The sequence below is a fragment of the Nematolebias whitei genome, chromosome 14, assembly GCF_014905685.2.
Source record: "Nematolebias whitei isolate Nwh7 chromosome 14, NemWhi1, whole genome shotgun sequence".
NCBI lineage: Eukaryota > Metazoa > Chordata > Actinopteri > Cyprinodontiformes > Rivulidae > Nematolebias > Nematolebias whitei.
This window is the reverse complement of record NC_056511.1, coordinates 29,512,730-29,533,537: the sequence shown is the minus strand read 5'-3', so window position 1 is coordinate 29,533,537 and position 20,808 is coordinate 29,512,730. Positions and strand designations below refer to the sequence as shown.

The following is a 20,808-nucleotide window of genomic DNA, read 5'->3' as shown; positions in this document are numbered from 1 at the left end:
AATACTTCTTTAAAACGTCTTCAGTTGATCCAAAATGCTGCTGCCAGTGTCTTAACTGGAGTTAGAGGGAGAGATCATATCTCTCCAGTTTTAGTTTCTCTCCATTGGCTCCCTGTCAAATCCAGAATAGAATTCAAAATCTTACTTCTAACCTACAAAGCTCTCAACAACCTGGCTCCATCTTATAGTACAGATCTTATTGTTCCATATTTTACTAACAGAGCACTTCGCTCTCAGACCGCAGGTTTACTTATGGTTCCTAGATTTTACAAAAACAGAATGGGAGCCAGATCTTTCAGTTATCAGGCCCCTCTCTTGTGGAACCAACTTCCAATCTCTGTCCGTGAGGCTGACACATTATCCAGTTTTAAAACTAGGCTTAAGACTTTCCTTTTTGCTAAATCCTATAGTTAGGGTCGGCTTGGGTTTCCTGAGCTGCCCCTTAGTTATGCTGCTATAGGCTTAGACTGCTGGAGGACAAACTGACCACAATTTTCACTCTACTACTGTCTTTACTTACTCTGCTCAACCTGTTTTGTATTTGTAATTATTTTTTCTATCCTTAACATGTGTTTTTTTTGTCTTTCAGATACACCTGGACCTATACCTGGACCCACCATTCTGTGTTCGTTTGTCTCTCCTTCCTGTCCTCTCAACCAGTCGGTCAAAGCAGATGGCCGCTTGTCCTGAGCCTGGTTCTGCTGGAGGTTTCTTCCTTTAAAAGGGAGTTTTTCTTTCCACTGTTGCCACTTTGCTTGCTCAGGATGGGAGACTGCAACGAAGCCAAGATTCAACTTGTCTGCTGGATTCCTTAGATAGAGAAATTTACTAATTGGCTTTTATGTATGTGAATGTTCCTGTAAAGTGCCATGAGACAACTTTGTTTTGATTTGGCGCTATATAAATAAACTGAATTGAATAGTCAATCATGTTGTTAATTGACCTAATTAGTGTTAATTGGTCTTCCAGCTGTTCATTATATGCTCAATTTCCTTTTTCCAGCCACTTATTGCTACTTGTCCCAACTTTTTTGGGATTTGTTGACACTGTGAAATTTTGAATCAACATATTTTCCTTTAAAATGTTACATTTAATCAGATTAAACTTTTGATCTGTCATTCATGTTATATTACGAATAAAATATTGACATTTGCCATCTCCACATCATTGCATTCAGTTTTTATTCACATTTGTTTAGTGTCCCAACTTTTTTGGAATCCAGTTTGTACTTTGTGTTAAAAAGCTGCAGATTTAAACTTTGTGACATTCACAAGATGTCTTAATAACTTTATATTTTAAAGTCAAAATTTGAGTAAATATTTGAAGTTACTCCATAGTCTCAACAACATTAGGGCTGCTTTAAAACTTGTACGCTGCACTCATTGACCATATCTCAATGTAATGAATCTGAAAAGTACTCTGCAGTTTGAGCTTTTTGGAAAATCTGTTTTAGAAAAAAAAAAAAACATTTTTCCATACTACACTTTTCAAAACTGGGCAGGAGTCTTTTTTTTATACAACCAGTGGTTCACCACTCTGTTGTCTCACCTGACTGGTACAGAAGCTCTTTGCCTTTTTCTTCTTCTTTTTGCTCTTGCACTGACACTTTTCCTCAGACTGTGGCCAGAAGTCGACACAGCTGTCGGCACCATCCTCTTCCTCATCCTCATCTTCAGCACAGCGATGGACATTTGTGTAATCACCTTCAGATTGTAAAAAATAAACTGAGATTAAAACAAGAGACTGAACGTTCAGGCTGCACAGTCGTCCCTCACGGTTCACTTATTGCGGCTTCACTGCAGGTTTTTTTTATATATTGCAGGATATCGCAGTACATACTGTACACCACTGCTGCTTGCGTGAGTGGAAGAGGAAGACACTGCTCATCTCTGCATTGTGCGCTCACTGTCCTGCTACGTCGCGCACATTGCTGAATCACACCGCTCTCAGCGTGTTTGTGTACTTCAGAGATCAGTCTCAAGGACCTTCTCTGTTTGCTCAGGGCCCGTCACACTGGTTGTGTGAGGCTGTTTCACAGGCGTATATTTCCTCTGGATCTCAGCCTCCAGAGGGGCTCAGAGCTCACTCCACCAGAGGAATCTCATCCTACACGACTCCGTATGGAGGAGTGTCAGTGCAGGACATCTGCACAGGAGCTTCATGAGTTTCTCCGTGCTCACTCATCCTTTTTTATCTGCATGATGTCTCCAGCTTCTCCCTGACTCACTGTCCTCAGAGTGATGATGCAGATGTTTCAGTGAGCTCTCCATCTGGCCTGTTCTCACAGCAGCAGGGTTTGACCTGTCAGCCTTTAATCTGAAGCAGAGATTATTTCTCTCTCTGCTGCTCAGTTGGTCTCAGATGCACAGATCCAGTGGCGCATAATTAAGCTTGAGTCAAAGTCTCAATATGGATAGTTTCAAAGAGTGCAAGCAGATATCTGTGTGATTGTGGTACTGAACAGACCCAGTGAGGTATAGACTACAGCCTGCTTCGCCTTTAACACACTAGCAATAGCCTTAGAGGGGGAAGCCTATACAACATAGAATATTGGTTACGTATTGTAACCCCAGATTCTATGAGTAAGCGCAGCCCTTAAAGATTTGGGCCTCACTGGCTCCTACATGGCTGAAGGAAAACAATTTGGAAGTCTGACGAAGCCTCTTGGATGAGGGGCGAAACGTTTCTTTTTAACAAAAAAAAAACGAAGTCCAGATGACATGATTCAACCTTTTTTGTTGTTATATACCTGGATGACTGAGAAAACAAACTTTGTGAATTTGGAAGTCTATTTCCAGTCTCAGCACAATTTATACAGAGTGGGGTGGGGCCCACACAACAGGTGGGTGTGGACTAAAATTTTCAGTGCTGCGCTGCATGCAAAGGGTAAACCTAAAAGTGGGAAAGGTTTGTAAGAGGAACGTGGGAAGGGTTTATAAAGCCTTAAAATATATATAACGTATTTTTCTGACTTTGTCGCCGTTTTTTTTCAGTTTGGCCAGTCCTGCGACGTATAGTCTAAAGCGACTTATACATGTCTTTTTTTCCCTTTTCATGATGCAATTTTTGACTGACACGTTAAATGCTCATTCAAATGTTCATGTACAGACATGAACCAAAGAGTTAACATTACCATTTGAAGCCGCAAGAGGTCCCTCCAGGCTTTTGACATCTATATGTTGTTCCTCTTCTGCCAACTCCCTCCTCCCCCCACATTCTTCCTCTGGAGTTGGCGGAGTTGTTCAGAAGCAACAGAGGACGGTAACTTTCTTGTTGGACTCGTTGGCTTGTTGTGTTAATTAAGCCTGTTCAGGATCCCAGGCATGTTCAGTGTGCGCACAGTGCACGCAAACATATAACCATCGGGTGTGCAAGTCCACGGGGGCGAGCTGTGTGACTCTGTTGTGACAGACACAGACTCAACAAAAGAAGGGAGGGAGCGGGAGGAAGTGTCTGTCTTTCCCCATCACTATAGTGCAGCTTCAGTGAGACCTGAATGAGACCGGGCAAGAGTGGCTTGTTTATTTAAAATAATAAAGCACGACCCGAACCAAGCCTTTAGTCCAGTCCTTCGGCAACCACTGAGCTGGCCAGGCCACCGGGAAATGTCCCGGCGCTCCCGACGGTCAGTCAGCCCGATTGATATTTCATATTAAATGTCTGTCTTTGCACTTCGTGAAATACACTTCTAAATAAATGTGACTTATACTCCAAAGCAACTTATGCTTTTTTCCTCTTCATGAGGCATTTTTTGACTGATGTGACCTATACTCTGGAGTAGGGCATTAACAGAGTACTTGAGTAATCTACACATCGATTGCTAGGACATCTATCGAGGTTAAAAATTTAACATTGAGTATCCGTAGTGACGTCATATTATGTGACCACCGTATGACCGTAGGGGGCGGTGTTGCACTGTTGCAGGTCACAGAGTATGGTGTAAAACCGGGTCCAATCCACCGAACCAGTTTCGGTTAAGTTTTGTTTTTGACGTGCTGCATGTTTCTTTTCGTTTGCAGTTTAATAATAATAACTAATAGTTTTGTTTTTCCTGTGATTTATTTGCAGTATGATAAATGGTAGGAGCATAATATACGCTCCCAATGTTTTGTTGGTCTTTTTTTTTTGGTAAATAATTACCTTTTTTTTGCGGTTTTATTTATTTATTTATTTTTGTATCTTGAGATCTATGACGTCATCAAATACTCGAGTTCTACTTGGGTTTTATTATGTTAATGTCGAGTTTAAAAATTATATACTCGTTCAACCCCTACTCTGGAGCAACGTATAATCTGGAAAATACGGTAAATAATGAAATAATTATAAGGCTGCTACTTTTTGGGGATCTATGGAACATGATCCCCCCACGATAGGTGCTAGATCACTGTATTCTGCTCAGTCCTGACCTGCTTCATAATGGTCGCAGATTCCTTCAGAGCAGGCAACGTCTGAGCCTTCTCGTGACCCCATCTCACTGCCTTCTATACTTGAGGAGTAGCCGCAATCGCTTCCATTACTGTTGTGGGACAAATCTGGAGAAAAAGATAAAATTATCTCAAAGCTTCTTGTTTGGGGTTCTATTTAAGTGCATTAAGAAGATCTGGTTTTGATGGGCTTTTTGTGTGTATGTCTTTACCTTGCTTGGCATTGCTCAGGCACTTACAGGAAGTGTTGCTACAGGTGGCATCATTCCCTTCACAGCCAGCTTCCTCCTCTTCCTCCTCACCAGGGCTACCGCAGGCCTTACAGCTGCTCTCTACAGACTCATAGGAACTCTGCAACACATCAAGACCACGTTGAAACCGAGGCAGAGAAACTTAGCTTACCAGCCACAGTGATGTTCTTAAGCACATCCTCCATCCCATACTTTCAAATGTTGGAAAACTACCTCATCCAGGATTTTCTCCTTGTCCTCTGCCTCCTGTTCAGACATGTCAAAGCCACACTTGTTTTTGCGTCGATTTTTACGCTTTTGCCTCTTTTTCTCCAGCTTCAGCTCTTTGACTCTCTCTTCCTCAGACAGTTCCTCCACAAGCTGCTCGAGTCTGCTGATCCCCTGCATCTTCTCCACAGCCATCTGGGACCAGGGTAACATGTAAGGACGCACACAGCTACGATACAATCAAAGATGAAGCATCGACTTGACTATACCTCAAAACTTTTCCTTAGAGCATCAATTCCCAAATGAAACAAGATCTGCCAGGTCTGCTCCTCTGCCCGCAGTTTCTGCCAGATTCTGTGCAGCCGTTCATAGAGGTGAATGCCCAAACAGGTCAGCACCTCCTCTTGGGCAATGTCAATTGTTTTTGCATGTCTCTCTCTGCGTCTGAAACAACAAAAACAAAGAAAAATCACCATTAGTTCAATCTCTGATTAATATGACGAGAGAAAGACATTGGACAACATGTAGAATTTAGCACAGCAGCATTTGACTTACTCATAGGCTCCTGAGAATTCGGGCTCTGCCCTGCCAAGTAAATGAGCGATGAAGTCCGTTTCACAGCACACATGAATGTGCCGTTCGTGGGGACAACAACACAGGCCCTCATACAGAGCAGCACAGTATCCCTTCTCCTCACTGGACTCCACCTCCCCAACCAAGATGTTATACGCTCTGAGCACTTTATTCTTACAGTCTGTGCAAAACCTGTTGACAAAAAGGAACTTTAGGATGTCATGGTTCATCAGCTTATTCCTAAAACAGTGTTTCATGGAGGAAATCAAAGCATTCTAGTAATCTGTGATCTTATTGCTACAGATTACCTGTGTTTACGCAAGTATGCCTCCAGTGTTTCAAGGAGACTGGCACTGTCGATGAGGACCACCTCATCCCTGCATTCTTGAGACATCAGCTCCCACACATCCATCCAGCTCCCCCTGTATAATACAACCACCATCACAAAATTTAACAATCATTGCTAAGAAACAGATTTGCTTTGGGGGAACTTGGGAAATAATCTAAGTGCTAAATTAGCTTGTTGATAACAGCATATTTGCACGCCAAACAGAATACAAAGCAAATACATCACACAGATTAACCAAACTTTGGGTATTTGTGTTACCATTAGCTTGCAGATGAATGTAAGCTGCTGTGCTTGTGTGATGTTAGAGCAGATGATGCATGCTCAGAGGTAAAGTTGCATTCGGGCCTAAAAAAATCCAACCTGACCCGGCCCCAGCCAGTAGCCCATAGCCATTTTTTCCGAGCCTACCCAACCCAATAAATTAAACAGTAATTACAGGTCCGAACCCAAAAAAAAAAAAAACCCAACATTTTTTTAATTAAGCTTTTTACTGCTTTTGCAAGCAAATCAGTTTGACATGATAGTTTTAAGAATGTAATGAAAGGAAGATATAAAATTTCATGTTTATTAACAAGTCACCAAATGGATATTAACATACAAAACGAATAGACTTTAAAAAAATCAACTCTAAAGATGGGCTCATTAAACAGATGAACAAAAATATTTTTAGAGCAAAATTATTTGGAAAAATATAGAACAAGGATATTTTAATTGAACATCAATCAACCTTTATTTATACAGGTAAATCCCATTGAGCCTCGAGGACTCATTTACAAGAGAGACCTGATTTCAACAAAGAAAGATGACAACAATGGACAACAGCAACAACAATAAACAGTTATAAGAAAAGCATACTACAGTTTTTTTTTGCTGCTCGTTTTGGCTTTTGTGGTTTCAGGTGCTGCAACTTCCTTCACTGCAGCAAGAGCAGGCTCCAGGCTCAACCACCTGGAGCAGAAAAACTCTTACGTCCGTATGCTCTTTGTGGATTTCACATCCGCCTTCAACACGATGATCCCCCAAACCCTGATGGACAAACTATCCACACTAGGACTAACCCCCTCCATCTGCAACTGGGTACTAGACTTTTTAACAAACAGACCACAGTTAGTGAGGATCCACAATCTCTCCGCCTCCACCATAACCCTCAGCACTGGCTCTCCTCAGGGATGTGTGTTGAGCCCCCTCCTGTTTACTCTGCTCACGTATGATTGTGCAGCTACCCATCCAGGCTGTCACATTGTAAAATTTGCAGATGATACAGCGGTGGTGGGATGCATCACAAACAATGATGAGTCCAGCTACAGGCAAGATGTGGAACACCTGGAGAGCTGGTGCAAAGAGAATAACCTTCACATCAATGTGAAGAAGACAAAGGAGATGATTGTGGACTTCAGAAGGAACAAAAACATCTACACCCCCCTGAACATAAGAGGTCTGCGGTGGAAGTGGTCTCCAGCTACAAGTACTTGGGTGTACACATGAATGACAACCTCAGCTGGAGCAACAACACCACCAGCCTGATCAAGAAAGCTCATCAGAGACTCTACTTCCTCAGACGGCTGAGGCGAGCTGGTCTGGGAAGCTCAGTCCTCACCTCCTTCTACAGGTGTGCAGTGGAGAGCATCCTGTGCTCGAGCATCAACGTGTGGCATGGAGGCTGCACAGCTGCAGAAAGAAAAGCTTTGCAGAGAGTGGTGAAGGCTGCACAGAAATCTGTCGGAATCAGCCTCCCCACCATCACAGACACCTACACCTCCAGATGCAGGAAGAGGGCCACCTGCATCATGAAGGACCCCACTCACCCAGCACACACACTTTTTGCCCCACTCCTCTCAGGAAGGAGGTTAAGGAGCATTAAGTGTAGAACCACTAGACTGAGGAACAGCTTCTACCCTGAGGCTGTTAGACTTACCAGGCATTTTGGGTTTTCATGAGCTGTATGCCATAATCATCAGTATTAAAACAATTAAAGACCAGAAATATTTCAATTGGTGTGCAATGAATCTAAAATATATGAAAGTTTCATTTTTATCATTACACTATGGAAAATAATGACCTTTATCACAATATGCTAATTTTTTGAGAAGGACCTGTATGTATGTATATATATGTATATATATGTATATATATGTGTGTATATGAGTTGAAAAGGATGTTCTGTGGACGCATTCTCATCTCCCTGCCAGCTGTGCTCGAGTGCCTGACCACTGAGATCCTGGAACTAGCAGCTGGAAACATGGCTCATAACAGCGGAAGGACAGGATCGTCCCTCAGTACCTACAGTTGGCTGTCCGCAGCGGCGAGGAGCTCGGCAGACTGCTGGAAGGAGTGACCATCGCTCTGGGAGGAGTTCTGCCCGGCATTCAGGCGGTCCTACAGCTCGGGGGAACCAAGAGGCCAGCCGAGTCTGGGTGGACGGATCAGACGGCATCTGCGGCCAGTTTCTTAGGATCCACTGTGGGATGGACCTTTACAAGAGATCCTTCCTTTCTACAGTCATCAGTATCTATAACATCTCTTAATGAAATGAGGATAACGAATTGCAACAACAAATAATTTCCCTTTGGGATAAATAAAAGTATTTTTGAATTGAATTTGAATATATATATATTAGGGTTGTTATAGATAAACCGATACGACCGGATATTCGATTTGACAAGCTAGCGATATGGTTGTGTCGGTAGCAGCCTTATAAATCGACAGCAACCAGCCACAAATGCTGAGATGAACCGGTTGAAGAGACATGAACCGGGTATCGTGAGACTAGCTCGGTTGACAGTGCGTTTATAAAACAACGCGAGAGTCGGAAATGCCCGCAAAGCTATTCTCACGCATGCTCCGTAGCTCAACAAGACAACGAGAATGGATGTAAATAGTAGCAGCGTTAGCGGGTCACCGAGAAAGATTTTCAATACAGCAGCCAGACAAAAGTCTAAAGTGTGGAACGTTTTCGGGTTTTACAAGAAGGACGGAAAACTCGACAAAAACCACGCCATTTGTAAGCTATGCAGAGCACCTCTGAAGTACACTGGTAGCACAGCAAACCTTGATCAACATGTAACGAGAAAACACAGAGGAGTATGGCGAACTTCTCAAGCCCCATAACAATGAGCAGGAGCAGGCAGCTGCCACACAGAGAGCGACGGGTAACGTTATCACTAAATTTTACGGGCAACTCGGCGACAGTTCATCACGAGCTAAGGATATAACGGCATCAATAACCCGTTTCATAGCTAAGGGCTTATGGCCGTACAATATAGTGGAGGGGGAAGGATTTCAGGATTTGATTCATACGTTAGAGCCCAGATATAAGATTCCGTCCCAGCAGCATATCACAAACACATGCATGCCAGCGTTGTATGCCCAAGTGAAGAGCCAAGTTGAAAAAGAATTGGCACATGCAGAGAGAGTTGCTATTACAACTGATGCCTGGACGTCATGCTCCACTGAGTCTTATGTGACCATCACTGTCCACTACATCTCTCCAGACTGGAAGTTAAATGTGCATGTGTTACAAACCAGGGCATTCAAAGGATCCCACACTGGGAAAAACATTGGTGCTCTGCTAAAACAGGCATGTGTTGACTGGAACCTTCTTGATAAAGATCCAGCCCTGGTGACAGACAATGCCACAAACATGGTATTAGCTGGAGTGGAAGCAGAGATGACCCCTCACCTCATGTGCTTTGCACACACTATTAATCTCACCACACAGAAAGCCTTTAAAGTTGACACAGTAGCAAGGTTGCTGGGGAGAGTGAGGAAAGCCGTTGCCTTTTTTCATCGTAGTGTGAGGGCAGCAGAAATCCTTCAAGAGAAACAGAAACAACTAGCCTTGCCTTCCCACAAACTCATCCAAGATGTATCCACGCGGTGGAATAGCTCCCATGACATGCTTGAACGCTTTTTTGAGCAACATCCTGCGATTTCTGCAGCACTCATGTCCAGGGACCTCAGAAAAGGAGAAGAGGTGAATACTCTCAAGGACAAAGACTTCTGCGACATTGAAGACATTGTCAAACTGATGGCGCCAGTCAAACTTGTGACTACCAGCATGTCTGAAGACAAGCGACCCACACTCTCAATGATTCTTCCTGTAAAAGCCAAGCTTAAAAAGAACTTTGAACCATCAGATGAAGACTCAGTGTTAATCAGAGATGAAGCAGGCGTTCAAGAATGACTTGGAGAAACGCTACACAGGCCTTGAAGATCTCTTCCACACTGCAGCAGCTCTGGACCCCCGTTTTAAGTCCCTGCCCTTCCTCAGTAACCATGATGCAGAGAGGACATTCACAAGCATATCAGCAGAAGCAGCATCCCTGCATCACAAGGTAAATCCCCCAACACACTGTCAAAATACATATTACAGTACATTCAGTTACAGTCTGCTGTGTTTTGTTGCTGTCATTAGATATATTCTGACTACTGTTTATTTGATTCTTTACACTGCATTTAACCATACTGTACACTAAATGTCATTTCATGTTTTATTTCTAGGTAACGGGGGGTTCAGTTCAGAGAGGTCCAGTGCAGACTGATCCATGTCAGAGTGAACCTGCAAATGGAGATCCGGACATCTGCATTGATGTACCCCAGACCCAAGATGAGCATAAAGGTTTGTGTGTTTTATAACTTGTGATCAAGAACGAGAAGACTTTGTCTTAAACTTGTGCTGCAGTCATAGTATCAGTATAAAACACATTCACTATAATAAGAGGATCTGCATGCAAAGAAAGAGTTCAATAATAATGATGATGATAATGATACATATTTTACATATGTACACGAGTCCTTACATAAATAAATTCTGAACATCAAATGAAGATTTATACATAAAATGGTAGTCAATTAAAAAACTTCATGGCAAACATAGCCAGTAATATATGGTTCTTGTTTTCTATTTCAGATGATAAACCTCCTTGTAAAAAGAAGAAAATGTCAGCCCTGGACCAGCTGTTGGGAGAAGACTTTCAAGTAAGGACGGCATCTAGATCTGTGAGGGACCAGGCCAATGAAGAAGTCAAGAGGTACAGAGAGTGTGATCCTTTGCCCCTGAACAAAAACCCACTACAGTGGTGGAAAGAGCAACAGGACTTGCCACTGCTGTCATCTATGGCTAAAATGTATCTGTGCATACCGGCCACCAGTGTGGCATCTGAGAGAGTTTTCAGCACTGCAGGAGATATTGTTTCCACAAAACGCAGTCTACTCAAACATGAGCATGTGTATCAGCTGATTTTCCTTAAGAAAAATCTGCTGCAAAAAAAAGATGAGGACAGTGATTATGATGAATAAAAATATAGGTAAACATACAAACATAAGGAAGTGAACTACTTCACTGTGTTTGAGTGCAGATTGAACCTGACGTGAATGTAGAAATGCAGGACATTACTTTTGTTCAGACTACCTCACCAGGTCAGAAAGCTGCACTTTGATTTCTTTTATACATGTAATCGGCACTTTGACTGTTGATATGTGCTGCTGATTATCCATGCTGCTGATCTGATCTCATGCTGCTGTTTAAATGACATGATGTTATATTAATCTGTGCCCACCTGCTCACACAAACTCATGTTCGTGCTGCTGTTGTTAGGCGTACTGTTCTTGCATTATGTTTTTGTATTATTAAGTTCAAGTTCAAGTTGTGTTTGTCATATGCATGGTTAACACAATGAAATGTTCAGGATGAGAAGAACCGATTTGACTTGCTAAAAAACAAAAAACAAGCAAACAAGAAATACTAAAGCATGCAATAAGGGTACAAAATAAACTACCAAAATGTGAAAAAGTAATTATAATATTTACAAAGTTTCTGAAGAGAAAAATGGTAAACAACATTGTAGAATTTTTACAGTGAAGCAGAATGAATTTGTGTGAATAAGTATTTCAAGGTAGTAATGTAATATAAGCCAAAATGCACATGATATATATTGCACAACTACCAAACTATGCAGGGTATGTGACAGGTTATTGCACAGGTGCTTTGTGCTTACTGTAGCTTATTCCTATTTTTTTTTTTATTACATGCTGCTGTAATCATTTGTGCATTTTATAATTTTTCTTTATTTTCTCATTTTATACTGATCCCATCAAACAAAGAAATATTATTTTGGCTGGTCTTTTTAGGTCCATGTCTAAAAATAAACACATTTGACATGTGATTCTGTTGTTTGGCTTTTTACTTTATTTTTGCCAGTGCCTTACTGCACGCTTTTAGATATGATATATGTAGACTTTTACAAATTTAAAAATAATGTAAGAATGTCACATTTATAGAAATGGCCCTTTTTGTTCATAATTAATATTTGTCTACATTCAACAAATGTTAAACTGTAGAATTATATAAAGTTGAATCGAATCGTTCTGTTTTTAAAATAAATCGTTTTTGAATCGAATCGTAACCTTTGTATCTAGATGCGAATCGAATCGTCTATCACACAGAGATGTACAACCCTAATTATATATATATATATATATATATATATATATATATATATATATATATTAGAAATGTTTCGTCTCTCATCCGAAATACTTCCTCAGTCTGAGGTGCTGTATTCAGCTCAGTCTCTTAAATAGCACCTTCTCAGAGTGGATCACCCAGTTTGCTGCTGACAACCAAAACCACCTGCTCACATAATCAAGGAGGACCATCAGCCTAACGATGGATTATTAGCACACTGATGGCTGTTTACTATTCACAGGAGGCTGAGTGATACTAGCAATAAAAAGATGGGGACATATGAACACGGAGGCCTCCACCCCTGGTTAATGGTGGATGGTTTCTTGTCACAAAGATGGCCTCCTTTACTCCGCTCTCAAACCATCGTTCCTCTCTATCCAGGATGTGAACATCTTCATCCCTGAACGAGTGACCGCTGACCTGGAGATGAGTGTAGACCGCAGAGTCCTGGCCTGATGATGTTGATCTTCTGTGCTGGTCCATCCTTTTGGCCAGTGGCTGGTTAGTTTCCCCCATGTAAGACTGATCACAGCCCTCCTGACACTGAACAGCATACACATTACTCTGTAGTGGTGTCAGAGCCAGCTTAGCTGCACCTTTCACTACTAATTATTTAAATACAACGGGTTCTCTCTTTTTCGAGTTAAATTAAGGTCATGTGACGAGATAACTGTGATGACTGTTTAAATCAGTGACATGAGACTTTAATTTCCTTTGACCCATCAGAATAAATGTGGTCATTTATTTAACAGAATCAAAATTTAACATCAAAATATGTACACGTGATTAGCTAATCTGGTTCTGATTAATAAAACTTGGCACGTTTTACTTAATAAGACAACAAGACATTTCTGAAGGCATTTAGATTACTGACAAAATAGAAGAGTTTTAAAGGAAGGATTGAAGGAGTTTAAATGGAAGATAGATGAAGGAAAGATGTATGTTTTGTTTACCAGAATTAGCACGCTTCTTTCAACACCAGCTCAAACCCCGGTCCACTTAGTGCACGACAACTCGTGACGTCTCTACATTTGCAGATGATGGATCAGCTCCGGTCTAGATGTCCCTATGCACGCTACCTTTCAGCGTCTCCGGTAAGAGCGGCTGGCCATCGTCAGAAGTCGTGTGGTTTACTCTGTTAAACAGAACAAGCTTCCTTCGAAGTTGTAGGGCGTTACGCCCGGGTGAGTTCACAGCGAGGTGCTGTGACTCCGCTGGGATGGACGGACCCTCTTCTCACGGTCAAATCCATCAGCTATTGATTAAATCTGAAAGTTCCTTAGGAACTCTCAGTACGACTCAGTCAGAAATTCCACTCCGAAGTAGAAGACTCCATAGTCCCAAGAAAGACTCAGGAAACTGGAAGACAAGACTGAAAAGACCTGAAGCCTGAGAGACTCAAGAAGACTTGAAGACTAGAAGTTCCAGGAAGTGTGGACTTTTAAAGAGTTTTCACCTCCGGTCACTTCAGGACTTCCTGATTGGTTGAAACAACCAACAGGGGGTGGTTCCAGTGATGTCAGAGGGTCACTACAAGTCAAGAGGACAGCAGGAATGTTTTAGGAACTTTTAGTACAGACAGAAGAAATGTTTTGAAGAAGTGAGAGCAAGCAGGTGCCAGTGTTTCTTATTTACTGTCTGCTAGGTTTAAAAACAATACAGCCTGTTCTAAAAACTTCTTTCTGACTGTCTCTGACTTTCGACCGACATCACTACTTCTCATTCAGACAGAAGATCAAAATGCATAATTACTTTGTAAATAGACATTTAACTTGATTTCTAATTTAAATGAGGATTAAAAAAAATCATTAATACTGTTTCACAGTTGATTTAAAATGAGTGGTTCAACATTTAGAAATGATATGAACTAAACACACTTTTGATTTATCAAGATATTGTAAAATAGTAATGATAATATAAAAAGAAGAGTGTTCTTTCAATTGATTACTTCAGGATACAATTAGACAGTCTCTGGATGAGCCAATTTGTATTTCTGGATTCAAATCAATGAAATAACAGTTCCTGTCCCATGAAGGTCCTCAGAGGCAGGTTTTGGTCGGAGGCCGAGTTCACTACAACTCTGTGCCAGGGGACTGGATCTTTGGGATGAACCAGTCTTTGCCGTAATGTATTTTGGTGTTTAAAAGCCACTGGGACGTTGTGTTTAGAAAATAAACGTCTCAGTTTCTCTGATACTCCCGCAACATTCCATGAGGAAGTCTTTCGGATGAAAGACGAAAGGTTTCTACAATTAAAAAAAATTTTTTTTTGAATGTCCAGAGGACCAGATTTAACTAGTTTTTAGATAAAGTCTAAATGCATACACATATTTCATAAAAGACATACAGAGATAAAAGAGCAAATTCATAAAAGTGTTAATACAAAATTGAGTAGGAAATGAAATGATATGCTTTCACAAATAATAACATTTTAAACATTTTCCTAAATATAACTAGAGTGAGGGCTTCTCCAAACCTAGAAGCAATGCATTTTAGTTTACTGGAGCAAAAATACAGAAGGAAGCTTCCCATGATATGGAAAAGGTACAAGGCAAGACCATGTTAGTACGATCTACAGACCTGAGTTATCTGATTGCTGTAGAAGTGATTAACATTCATATAGTGTGATGCAAGGGCATTTAATACTTTATATAAAAGTAGCAATATTTTTAAATTGATTCTGCTTTCAATAGGAAGCCAGTACAGAGTGTGAAACAGGTGTGTGAAGCGTTCATATATTTTAGTACACGTGAGAATACGAGCAGCTGCATTTTGGATCAGCTGCAGCCCGTGTACTGTAGAGTTTAAGAGGCTGGTAAAAAGACCATTACAATTGACATTAATTTATTTATTTTACAGATTTTGAAACCAACTTCTTAAATTTCTAAATGTTTCTCAAATAATAAAATCAGAATTTAGTAATTTGATTAATGCGACTTAAAATTTAGATCATGGGCTGTTAGTACACCCAGGTTTTATGCTTCACTTTTACACTCCAGAAACACAGAAGTGCTGTAACTTTGTCTTAGTCTTTGCATTAAATACATGTTTAATTTTTCTTTAGTTGTTGTGACATCCGTACAATAATATTAAACACTGTAAGGAAGTGTGGAGGATCTATATCATCAGAAGATAAAGACGTAAAACTGCTAATCCTCAGCATAATTATGATAGTTAACATCATGAAAGACATGTACAAGAGGAAGTACACAGACCAAATAAAACTGGACCAAGAAGTGAACCTGAGGTACACCACAAACACTGATGTTGCAAAGATTGAAATCACCAAAGCACACGAAGAATTGCCTTATTATACATGTAGAACTTAAACGAGGCAAGAAATGGACCGAGGAAGTGACCACAATTTTCAAATCTGTATTAAAAAAAAATTACAACCCCTAAAAAGCTGAAGAGTGAAAAGCTTTCTGAGATCCAGAAGTACAAGGACAAACTTTTTTTCTTTTTTTGAATAGGTGAGTGGGTCGTTCACAACTTTAATAAGTTCAGTTTCTGTATTATGGTGCAGCCAAAAACAAAGTTAGACTTAAGATATTTTTTCATTTTCTGCAGGTCAACAGCATTTTACTAAGGAATGATAAATTCAAAATAATCCTGTTATTAGAGATCAGTCAGATCTAGACTGTTTTTCTTTAGGAGTGGTTTGATGACAGCCAGTTTAATTGCAGCATAGAAAATACAAAGACTTGGTAAAGAGATGAATAAAAGCATTACTTACCCCAAAGGTTTAGGCTTGTGAGTGTCCAAGGAGTGCAACTGGCAGCGTTTGTTCTTTTTACTTTTCGGAATGGCATCAATTGTGTCATTTAACTTTGATCTGTAAATGAATAATAAAAATAAAAATTTACGCAACTGAATATATTATTTAGTGGTAAAACACAATCAGTTTGGAATGTATTTCTTGTGGCAATGACTAGAAAAACATCAGTATCAGTTCGACTTGAAAAATCTATGAGCAGTGGACATAAAATGATCACATTATTACTTCATAGTTGATAAAAAAAAATCCAGTGCTTTTCTTTAATTAAATCATACAAGTTACATTTCTGTCTTTCTAATAGCAACTACCATATTTTCCGCCGTACAAGTCGCACCGCCCTATAAGTCGCATCAGTCCAACTATGTCTAATAAAGTGGAAAAATCTATAAATATGCTGCTTCGCCGTATGCTGACGCAACACGTTTGTTACACGTCACCGCTGGCAAACGTGGACCGAACCCAGAAATGTGGGCCGGTGTTGTGCCAAAAATCGATGGTCTGCCAAATGCTGGCCGCGGGAGCGTGCATGGGAGGACTTTAACATGAATTTAATAAGATTAACACTTAAAAACAATTATTTATTTGCTCGAAATTATAGTAAAGGTGTGTCTCAGTCTAACTTTTACTTAATAAATGCACTTTGATGGTCAAATAAGCTGCATTTCAAAACCCGATTTGCGGAAGTGGGCACGCGCAGAGGGACGAGCCTCTGTGCATTTCTACAAAATTTAACAAGATAAACACCTAAAAACAATCATTTATTTGTTTGCTCGAAATTATAGTAAAGATGTGTCTCAGTCTAACTTTTACTTAATAAATGCACTTTGACGGTCAAATGAGCTGCATTTCGCCGGGGCGGCACAGTGAAATGAAGCTGATTCAGTTGCTACAGGCAGACAACAGTGGCAGGCTATGGCAAGCCAATTGTGTCAATAGCCACTTTTACCCATTACATGAAACAACGGTATGCCTTACTACTTGAGTGCCATCTAGCGTCTGAAAATGGTAGTGTTCCATTTTTTTCAGTCAGTGAATGAAAACAGTCACATCTCAGCCAAAAATTGGTTTATAAATATGGGGAAAAAAATCCATAAATGTCGCTTCAGCGTATAAGTCGCAGGGCATACAAAAAAACTGCAACTTATAGGACGAAAAATACAGTACTTGAATCAAACTATTTGGATTTTAAGCACTTTTCTAGTGAATACATAAGAAAAAAAACAAAAAAAAAAAACCCTTCTTTCTTACCCATGGATGTAGAAGAGAGAATAAAGCTTCTTCATGTCTGCCAAGCAGGACTTGGTGACCGTGAGCATGCCTTTAGGTTTCACCGTGAGGGGCTTCAGGGCTGGTTTTCCTGATTCCACAGAATGTGAGAAGAGGCGCTCGACGCTTCGTCTGCAGCCCACACACGGTACCAGCTGAGATAATGTACTGAACACTTCTCTTGATGTCACCATCAAGGCCATATTCAAGTCCTGCTGCTTCAGCTTGGAATAATACTAGAGGCGAGGGAATCACACCTATGTCAACAATTTATTTTTTCTAACTGACCACTCAAAAACAACAGTGTAAAATAAAAACTCTTCACCTCAGAAAACTGTTTCCAACGGGAAGTGTTGCGTTCATGGCTGTCAACATCCATCACACTGTCAGAAAACTCCATCACCATCTGACAACCAACAATATATACAGTATTAAACCTCAAGGTTTGTTTTCATCCATACCAGTCATTTTCAGGAAACACCTTCCCAAACTGCAGGAAGTTCTGGTTTGTCTCTAAAATCAGCTTGCACTGCCATCTAAAAGTCATCCGATCAGCTTTGTAACTTCAGAACATCACCAACATGTCTCCAAGTGTGACTTAGATAAGAACAGAGGCACCAGAAACTACAGATCCAGGCTGCTGATGCAGCTTTTAAACATTAGGTTTCTTCCAGTTTGCTTGCACAAAAGCCTACACCCAGTAAACAGTAAATAATTTATTTAGGATCAGACCAGTCGTTCTTCATGTTGTCCTTCGCTAATAAACAGTATTGATTGCACTCAGTAACTCTAGATTTGACAGATGATGGATGTTGTGCTGTGAGTAACTCAAAAACAACTTTTCAAAATGTGTTTCTGCAGCAACCTGAGCATTCACACTGTGACTAGTGTGCTGTTTTAAGTGCTTAATAAATAAAGTGGTATGCTATGGTAGTGTCTTTTCGGAAAACACATCTAAATACATGTAAAAATAATGTGTTGCCATGTGTTAAACACCCAGACTGAGCAGATTTTGTATGTGCTTCACAGAGAACTCTCAGTCCAAGTTAAACTTCACATTATTGCTCCCAAAACATTAAACAGTAATTGTGTGCCAGTATCAGAACATTACATTTCACTCTGCATACTAGGAACCTGTAAACTCACCGTGAGTGTGTCATCGATGTATAGGGGGATCTGTCTTGCCAGAAACGGGTAGTCCTCCTCCCCTTCCCTGCACACTGCTACCAATCGGGCCATGACTTCTTCCGATCGGATCTCTGGTTCTGTGCAGCTCGCCTACAAGTGAAACACACAAACTCACTGTAATCGAAATACTGCAGCTCATTGAAGGAAACTCAGCATATTCTTGTCACTAACTCAGATAACAACGATCTCAATATGACCACTTTAAAGCACATTTTAAAAAGGGTCTCTAAAACTGGACCCAATACCACCTAAGCAACTGGTACCCAGATTTAGCTTGCTATGCTAGCAACAACATGGCAAACGAGAGCGTGGATGTATTAACAGCATAAATATTTGATTAATAAAGTGCAATTTGCTTATTTTGGTGAAACTGTAAGTTACAAGATTAGGTTAGCCTCGCAGAAAATAGACAGCTAACTCCAGTTAATGTTAGCCTGCTAGCTAATTCTATTTCACAATATCACTCACTACTTTAAAAATCAAAAATGTCGTTCAGCGAAATTTTAGGAGCAATATTACAAATAATATACTATTTGCTCCTCGATAATAAACACGTTAAAGAGTTTATACGATATGCCTGTCTCGTCGGTGCCAACTGACTTGGCTAACCTGCTCGTTAACGTCGCTGCTAACGTTAGCATGCTAATCTAAGCTAATATAAAGTTAAATCCAGTGGCTACTTAGCGACGAACACTGTCGTCAGTTTTTCGACCTTACACTTCAAACACCGGCGTCTCCGCAAGGTAAAGGTGCACTTGACTAAACCCAACCACGATTTTGACTTACCTTCCTCTGAAAGTTACATAAAAAAATAAACAAGTGCGACAGCGAACGAGGCAACTACGGCAACAGAATCTTTACTGATTCACCTTTAGTCTCAACGTAACGCTGTTCAACGTACAGCCAGCAGGGGGCGCCGCTGAGGCTTGAAGGCTCATTGATTACGCAAGAGGCCATCTATTTTATCTATTATTTGTCCCCCTGAAATCCGGAAGACATAAAAGTTTATAAATGTATGTTTTTATGCAGTATAGGTATGATCATAATAACCTGCTAGATCATTTTAAACGTTTTTATTTACCTGTTTATCATTTATTCCATGTTGTGGACATTAAGACTTATACAAACCGGATTCCAAAATAGTTGGGACACTAAACAAATTGTGAATAAAAACTGATTGTAACGGTGTGGAGATGGCAAATGTCAATATTTTAGTCGTAATATAACATAGATGACAGGTCAAAAGTTTAATCTGAGTAAATGTAACATTTTAAAGGAAAAATATGTTGATTCAAAATTTCACAGTGTCAACAAATCCCCAAAAAGTTGGGACAAGTAGCAATAAGTGGTTGGAAAAAGGAAATTGAGCATATAGCAAACAGCTGGAAGACCAATTAACACTAATTAGGTCAACTGAGAACATGATTGGGTATAAAAAGAGCTTCTCAGAGTGTCAGTGTCTCTCAGAAGCCAAAATGGTAAAAGGATCACCAATTCCACCATTGTTGCACAGAAAGATAGTGCAGCAATACCAGAATGGTGTTACCCAGCGTAAAATAGCAAAGACTTTTAAGTTATCATCATCAACCGTGCATAATAACATCATCAAAAGATTCAGAGAATCTGGAACAATCGCTGTGCGTAAGGGTCAAGGCCGTAAAACACTACTGGATGCTCGTGATCTCCGGGCCCTTAAACGTCACTGCACCTCAAACAGGAATGCCACTGTCAAGGAAATAACAGAATGGGCTCAGGAATACTTCCAGAAAGCATTGTCAGTGAACACAATCCACCAGCTGAAACTCTACAGTGCAAAGAGGAAGCCATTTCTAAGCAAGCTCCACAAGCTCAGATGCCAGACCACATTCTGCAGCAATCACAACATCATGGCTACGTAGGAGAAGGATCCAGGTACTGAAATGGCCAGCCTGCAGTCCAGATCTTTCACCTATAGAGAACATGTGGCACATCATAAGCAGGAAGGTGCGACAAAGAAGGCCCAAATTGATTGAACAGTTGGAGGCCTGTATTAGACATGAATGGGAGAGCATTCCTATTTCTAAACTTGAGAAACTGGTCTCCTCTGTCCCCAAACGTCTGTTGAGTGTTGTAAGAAGACGGGAGGATGCCACACAGTGGTAAAAATGGACGTGTCACAACTTTTTTGGGAATTGTTGACACCATGAAATTTGGAAACAACAGATTTTTCCTTTAAAATGATACATTCTCTCAGTTTAAACTTTTGATCTGTGATTTGTGTTCTATTCTGAATAAAATATTAGATGTTGGCACATCCACATCATTGCA

The 20,808-nt window shown here is 40.5% G+C and overlaps 1 protein-coding gene and 1 long non-coding RNA gene across 2 annotated transcripts in view; one reads left to right on the top strand and one right to left on the bottom strand.

Moving 5' to 3' along the window:
• ggnbp2 (gametogenetin binding protein 2) overlaps positions 1–19,396 on the bottom strand; it is a 25,313-nt gene extending 5,917 nt beyond the window's left edge. Inside the window, exons 1-12 of the mRNA XM_037688027.1 lie at positions 19,288–19,396; positions 18,460–18,591; positions 17,639–17,719; positions 17,296–17,549; positions 16,006–16,104; positions 5,764–5,877; positions 5,438–5,647; positions 5,152–5,326; positions 4,889–5,077; positions 4,637–4,775; positions 4,407–4,532; positions 1,549–1,703 (exon numbers count right to left, since the gene is read on the bottom strand). Coding sequence (XP_037543955.1) covers positions 1,549–1,703; positions 4,407–4,532; positions 4,637–4,775; positions 4,889–5,077; positions 5,152–5,326; positions 5,438–5,647; positions 5,764–5,877; positions 16,006–16,104; positions 17,296–17,549; positions 17,639–17,719; positions 18,460–18,552 — 1,635 coding nt within the window. The 5' untranslated portion in view covers positions 18,553–18,591; positions 19,288–19,396. The remainder of the gene's footprint in view (positions 1–1,548; positions 1,704–4,406; positions 4,533–4,636; positions 4,776–4,888; positions 5,078–5,151; positions 5,327–5,437; positions 5,648–5,763; positions 5,878–16,005; positions 16,105–17,295; positions 17,550–17,638; positions 17,720–18,459; positions 18,592–19,287) is intronic.
• Positions 9,986–10,828, top strand: LOC119420612. The gene is made up of 3 exons (XR_005187311.1): positions 9,986–10,138; positions 10,305–10,422; positions 10,714–10,828. It is a non-coding gene; the product is annotated as an uncharacterized LOC119420612 (long non-coding RNA).
• Positions 19,397–20,808: the final 1,412 nt, after the last annotated feature.